Source organism: Chanos chanos, chromosome 8, assembly GCF_902362185.1.
Source record: "Chanos chanos chromosome 8, fChaCha1.1, whole genome shotgun sequence".
NCBI classification, from domain to species: domain Eukaryota; kingdom Metazoa; phylum Chordata; class Actinopteri; order Gonorynchiformes; family Chanidae; genus Chanos; species Chanos chanos.
The window spans coordinates 27,180,348-27,187,521 of record NC_044502.1 but is presented as its reverse complement, the minus strand read 5'-3'; the positions used below and the strand labels follow the sequence as shown (position 1 = coordinate 27,187,521).

At 39.7% G+C, this 7,174-nt stretch overlaps 1 protein-coding gene across 2 annotated transcripts in view; it reads left to right on the top strand.

Moving 5' to 3' along the window:
* Window positions 1–2,296, top strand: part of tagln2 (transgelin 2) — a 7,873-nt gene extending 5,577 nt beyond the window's left edge. Inside the window, exons 2-5 of one of the 2 annotated variants that reach the window (XM_030782132.1) lie at window positions 240–424; window positions 562–733; window positions 1,097–1,199; window positions 1,661–2,296. In XM_030782132.1, coding sequence (XP_030637992.1) covers window positions 245–424; window positions 562–733; window positions 1,097–1,199; window positions 1,661–1,811 — 606 coding nt within the window. In that variant the 5' untranslated portion in view covers window positions 240–244 and the 3' untranslated portion in view covers window positions 1,812–2,296. Of the gene's footprint in view, window positions 1–236; window positions 425–561; window positions 734–1,096; window positions 1,200–1,660 lie in introns of both variants that reach the window. The other variant, XM_030782131.1, reaches the window with a different exon arrangement.
* The last annotated feature ends 4,878 nt before the right edge of the window (window positions 2,297–7,174 follow it).

Here is a 7,174-nt window from a genome sequence, read left to right as displayed (position 1 = left end):
TTTATCATTTGGCTCAATTGTGGTTCCTGTTTTTAACATTGTACCGGTTTTCTTTTTATAGTTTTCCTCATTTGTTTGTGCATTTATTTCTTTGTAAATTCTTCCTTTTCTTTTTCATCTCAATCTTCACTTTATGGTGTGGCAATAGAAAAGGCCACTCTCTCTTTATATCAGAGAGGTAAAGGCAGCATGAAATAACACTGAGTTAAAACGTGCTTTTCTTCTCTCGATCTCAGTAGGAGTCATGGCAAACAAAGGTCCTGCTTACGGTCTGAGCCGGGAGGTCCAGAATAAGATCGATAAGAAATACGACCCAGAGCTGGAGGAGAGGCTGGTCCAGTGGATCCAAGCCCAGTGTGGTCCCGGAGCGGGCTCGCCAGAACCTGGTAAAAGTGGCTTCCAGAACTGGCTAAAGGATGGATGTGTGAGTAAACTGATACATGACTAATCTTTGTGTGAGTGTGTGTGTGTGTGTGTGTGTGAGGTGTGTATGTGCTGTGTGGGCAGTTTTGTTCAGTGTCATGCTGTGTGATCATGGTGTCTCTGCCTCCCTGTGTGCAGGTGCTGAGTGAGCTAATCAACAGTTTGTATGTTGGAGACAAACCCATAAAGAAGGTCCAGAGGTCCCCCATGGCCTTCAAACAGATGGAGCAGATCTCTCAGTTCCTCAACGCAGCCGAACGCTACGGGGTCACCAAAACTGACATGTTTCAGACCGTCGACCTGTGGGAGGGTGAGTGCAAGATCAAAACAGACACACACACAAATTCCCACACACTTCATACAAAAAGTACTCACACAAATATTAATATTTTACACAGCAAAATTCACAAACAAATTTACATTTTATACAACACAAAATGATACTTTATACCACATGATGACATACTTAACAACACAAACCCACATATCACACACCTGAAACTCTGTCCAAGTGAAGTAAAAAGCATCAGTGAATTAGAGTGTGACATCATGATAGTCTGTGGAAAGGGCAAAGTATAAGGTCAAGCCAGGTTTTATGAGGTACCATCAGATACCTGACTGTGCGTGTGTGTGTGTGTGTGTGTGTGTGTGTGTGTGTGTCTGTGTGTGTTAGGTAAGGACTTGGCAGCTGTGCAGAGGACCCTGATGGCACTCGGCAGCTTGGCTGTAACCAAAGACGACGGTTGTTACCGCGGTGACCAAAGTTGGTTCCACAAGTGAGTAAAACCACATCCTATTCACACCAGAAACCAGCTTGCCAAATACCATAGCAACTCAATAACAACAACACATTATCACCATGGCTGCCACGCAACAGTAATGTTTGGTTGATATGGTAACCACAATATCAGAGTTATCAGGCCAGTCTTTTTTTATACAAAGTGGAGGAAAAGTCACTTATTTGCTGCAAAGACCGATAAGTATGTGTGTATTTTTGCATTTGGACAATGCGCACACAACATAATTTCAAAATGAGCACGAAACTAGAAAAAGAAATTCTGGGAACATCCTGTCTCTATTAAAACAAACTGAGACAGAAATTCAAATAAAGATATTTAGGATTATACTGATGAAGTCCTGAAAGGCCTTACTGTTTGTGTGAGGGGTCAGACAGTGTGTAAGGATGTGAAGAATGTGTGAAGAATGTGTATGAGTAATGGTCAACTTTTGTGATTAGGAAAGCCCAAGAGAACCGACGTGATTTTTCCGAGGAACAGCTTAAAGAGGGGCAGAGTGTCATTGGCCTGCAGATGGGCACCAACAAAGGGGCATCGCAGGCGGGCATGACGGGATATGGACGACCCCGCCAGATCATTAACAATCCCTGAAGGTCGCAAACTCTGATCCCATCTCACTCCCAGCCAATCTCTGAAGATGGAACCGGCCCTTAGGCCTTACCTGCGGCTTCAGCAAGACAAAACTGGACCATCACAGGGACCACACAGACACACACACACACACACACAAACACGCACGCAACCACACATACACATACGCACACCAAATATGTGACCAAAAGTCTTTATTTGTTGATTGTTATTAGTGAAAAACCATATATATCAAAATGACAGGACCAAGTAGGGCTGAGAAAGCCTTGCTCTGCTTCATTACACAGTAGCTTGAGGTTAAAGGTTAAAGGTTCAAGGGTAAAACGCAGTGATAGACTTTGGACTAAAAAAAAAAACAAAAAAACAGTTAATCTCAACATACCTGGTGAATGATGACTTTGGGTCTCTGTCTCCAGAGTTTGGTATTTTGTACATTGTATATTGATGCTTAATAAATGATTTTGAAATTAAATTCATGATAATTTTGAAAACTACTCTACTGATGTGTGTTTTTTTCCTTGCTGGCATGGTAAATCATCTCGTTCTCTGTCTCTCCACCCTTCTTTCTTGCTCTGATTCTCTCTCAAATCTTTGTCTACTTATCTAACTCACACACACACACACACACACACAAACGCATGCGCAAGCACAACTCAAGTCGTGTAGCAACAAGCAAGATAATCGTATTTACCAGTTCAAGTCAGACGCATCCACAGACAAGAACTCCATAACCCTTTTCCCACCCACTCATCATCATCATCATCTCTCTCCCCCCTCCCCTCTCCCTCCCCCCCCTCTCTCTCTCTGTCTCTCGCTCTCTCTCTCACACACACACATACACAGACACACACGCTTACTGGTTGTGTTCGTGGGACTCTGCATGCCTTGAGTTTGAAAGAGGATGGAATGCATCTGGCTGGACAACATGAAACTCTTAAATAATTGTTAATTTGGTGTTGGAGAGCAGTAATGAACTGCCAGACTGAACACGTTTGTTTGTTTTGAATGGAATTTACTCTAATGAAAATTTTTCTAAAATCCATTTTTAAGTTTGTCCTGAATGGTTATAAATAAGTCTTGCTGATAAAAGTGAACGTAAGTGCTATTAAATGTTTTGCCTGAGATTGAGTTTGTTTCTAATGTACAGTGTGTTTTGGACTGGTTTGGATTTACTGTCTAAAGTTTTTTTAATGGTTTGGATTGGTTCTACGAGCGATTCTAATTGGATGTTTGTGTGTATGATGATTTTGTAATCTCTAATGGGTCTCATGGAGTCTAGCTGAAGTGTTTGCTGACTCCGTCTTCGAGTGTACTGACCCTACATGCTCCCACAGAGACTGGGTGTGTACGTGCTGAACAGGATCGTTGTGTCGCGGAGGATGTTGGCGTGACGCAAGGTTGAGCAAGTGTATGTCAGGGAAGGTGAGGGGAACAGGGCTCTTGCATCAAAAGATTAAAAGCGGAGAACAAGCTCTCTTTTGCTCTCTCACTTTTTTTTTCTCCCACTCAAACAATGACATCACCGCCCAAGACCTTGTCGCCTTGGTAACGGCAAACAATAATACGAACAACTGTTGGTCTCCTCCCTTTATCAACACCACCATCCTTCCATCCATCCATCCTTCCTTCCTTCCTGTTCTCTCTCTCTTTGATTACTACAGAGATCTGTAGTAATCTGTAAAATCGTTCAAGTCTACCTCCAGTCTTTTCCTTGTCCTTCTTCACCTACTTAGAGCTGTGCAGATATCCGCTGAGACCTTTTAAAACTCTCCCATTTTTCTGGCTGCATTTTTAAGCAGAATTCTTGATCTGTAAATCTACCAATTAAAAGTCACTTTACTACAAAACTTGGAGTTCTTACAATACAAAAATACTTGTCATGCGTAAAGTGGATTTTAAAGCTGTCATAACAAAACACTGCCAATAGACACTTTTATAGTATTCTTGAGTAGGAACATTTGTTTTATTTTTCATACCCTATGAATCTTGATTGTGTTTGCATGAGCCTGAAGGCCTGCCAGTGAATCACTGAAAGGTTTTTCTCTGAGAACGATCTGACATATTTCTTCTGCTGCTTCTAAAACTCATATTTATATCCTGTACATCTTCATTCCCAAGCAAAAGTCTAGTTGTTTTAGGGCTGTCCCACTTCAAAATTATAATAAACAGAATCATAAATAACATGATTATGTGTTTACACTTATTTCAGCTGTGATCCAAACAGATTAACCAGACGTGGCTTTATCCATCAGAGTGGGTGGAGATGTTTGCATTGCCTATGAGCTTAGTGTAAGAACACAGTGAGAAAACTCAAGGTCTAGAAACAACGCTTACCGCCCCCAAACGAATGTTTACCCTGACAACATAGCAGTTGTGATTCTCTTTATAACAGTTGTCATTCTTCGGAACTGCCCCCCTTCTCGGGACAGACCAGAGTACATTTTGTTATCCTGTCTTCCTTCCTTCACATCACATGCTCGATACACTCGTGGGCTGCAGCTGTCTTTCTCTCTCTTTCTGTGGTTTATTTTCTCAGCATTGCGACAACTTTGTCAGAACGCTTACATGTCACTTCTAGTACACTTTGAATGCTTATGAATTCATGTTTATGTATGTTGTATGTCATATGACGAAACTGTTCATGTTTCAAAGGGTGTAAAATACCAGTAGGCCTACAGAACTCAGCATATGCTTTCTCTGCAAAGTATAACACTGCCCCCTAATGGCCACTAATGGTAGTAAGGAAGGAGGAGTAGAAATGGCAGTGAGACCCTCATGACTTGACCATCACAAACCAGCAGTGGTGAAGTACTCAAACACTGTACTTAAGTAAAAGTACAAAAAGTACAAACAGACAAAAATGTACTCTAGTAAAAGTAAAAGTAACACATTAACCTTTTTACTTGAGTAAAAGTAAGTAAGTACCTGCTTTTAAATATACTTAAAGTATTAAAAGTAAAAGTACTTGCTGAATGTATTCCCTAATGCAGTGGTCTACAATATCATTAAGTGTGCCTACTGTATGTATATTTTGTTTAATACATTAATAGTATGGGCTGTGCCATTTTAATTAACAATGCTGCAGGTGATGCTACTGATAACACTGGCAAACAATCTCTTATCACTTATTTGAAAGGTTATTGTTTTTATTGTGTTTACCCTCTGTGACACAGTTCACACTTGGACTTACGATTCTGTGAATCAGAATTTCAGGGGTGACCTGCAGAGTTAAATGCCATTAAGCAAAATAAGAAAGAGGACTGATTATACCTTTGAAAGTTTTTATTTAACTGTAAATAAAACCAAACACAATATAACACAATGCAAAACCATTCTGTTATATTGACTGCAGTAAACACATTCAAGTCAAAGTTGTCTGCCTGGAAAAAGGAGCATTAAACACACCTAACAAAGGAATGGGCACTGATCTAACACAGGATTTCAACATATTATCTATTACAAAATTTATACTTTTGCCAGACTGTTCTTTCAGGAGATGGAAATTTGGTTTGGCTCAATATAAGCATGCCAAGTAGGGTTGACAGTCTGACTTTTAAATTCCATTTTAGTGTAATTAAGACAAAGGTATCTTTAAAGTAATTACTACGATGTTAATCCTGTCATTCTATAATACCAACTAATTTTAAACCTTAACGGCTAAAGAGCCCCTAGCCACACAAGCAACATAACCACCGCTGTTCCCGGGATCTAGCATCCAAGCAAACACCCAGGACCAAGACTACATTGCGTTAGCAACATGCATGTGTTACTTGCCAGTTAACGCTAGATTATAATAATTTAATCGCGTTTACTTGTTGCTAGTGGTGCATTTGAACAAGAGACTAGCTACGGTTACATAAGACTTCACTAACCTAAATTAATTTAACATGCAAAAGTCAGGTAGCGTTAAGCGGGTTGCTTTGGAGGAACCATGGGTCTCCAGTGTTCTGAAAAATCTTCTGCTCGCATTTACAATGGGCAAACACCCTTAAAAATTCTTCTGTTAATTCAGCATTACAATCACTGCCACCAATGAAACGGCCAGTCGTTTAAAAACTAAGGTGAAGTGATGGTTGCTAAAATGTCCAGTGAACAGAGCAGCAGTGAAGTCTTATTAATTTAAGTCCCATCACCTTTTGTCCAGTAAATATAAATGAAGTGGTTTGTCCTGTGCTTTTTCCGCAGAATATTCTTCCAATTTGGGGTTTCAGCTCTTCATAAAACCAAAGAAAGAAAACAAGTTCACAAGGGGAATTATGGTTCAGATTATTAACATAATTTACGACTTCAAATAAAAAGACAAATTCTTAAACCAGGAGGAAATCATTGAACAGTGAAGTAAACTTAAAGTAACGTATATATGTAAGGTTAACCCTATACTACAAGTTGGTCTGTTGTGACTTAACAACTAATTTAATGTTACCATTTTCCACCACTTATTGCATAACCTGGTGTTGGAGGTCGTGATGTTGTGATTCTCTACCTCTAACAGTTTTACAAACACCATAGCAGCAACATCATATTACCTGACAGAATTAAAGGAGCTATAAAAGGCCATTTTTTGTGCCGACAGCGCTTTTTATCTGTTGCCTAACGTATCTGACGTGTGCGCCCTGTTAGATGACATATGACAACTAGAGCTGGCGGTCTTGACCCCCTTCAGTGATTCGAATCTTTTAAATCCATTCAACTAAAAGATTTGTTGCCCGATATTCGTTTCCCATCTGGTTTGCTTAAGAGAACTACTAAGCATGCTGATCGTTGTCTCCACAAACGAAAATCAAAGTGACTTGTGTCAACTCTTCCTTCCTTCCCTCCTTCTGTCCACTCTTATTCTTATTTCTCTCACACATGTTTTACTAAAGTAAAACAAGGGCAATGACAAATGAATATGTACAACTGTAAAAATAGCCTATAGATAAGTTATCATTTTCCATAAAAATCAGTTTAGCTCGGTCGAGACAACAATAAGAAAAATACTTCAATATCTTACATCACAGTGTACGACCAAAAACACTGCATTTCCGATTAAACATCATTTTGTTTGAGTTACTTTTATCTGTCAGTGTTTAAATTGTATGTATTGCAGTTGTGCGCGCGCCTGAACAGGAAGTATAATAGTGCCAAATGGTGCCAAAAGTGCTGTGGGATTTTTTCAATTTTATGTCAAATTGCAATGAAAAATTCAAGCATTGTTACTAAGATACGTTTTTATTCAGCTTACGTAATTCAACATGTCATTTAGCATTGAGGACTTTTGGCACTATTATACTTCCATACGAACTGCTCCCCCTCTCGATCAATGAGTAAGAGGCAACGTTCGTAGTAAGGATTCGTTGGGACTCGAAATAGGATTCGGTCGG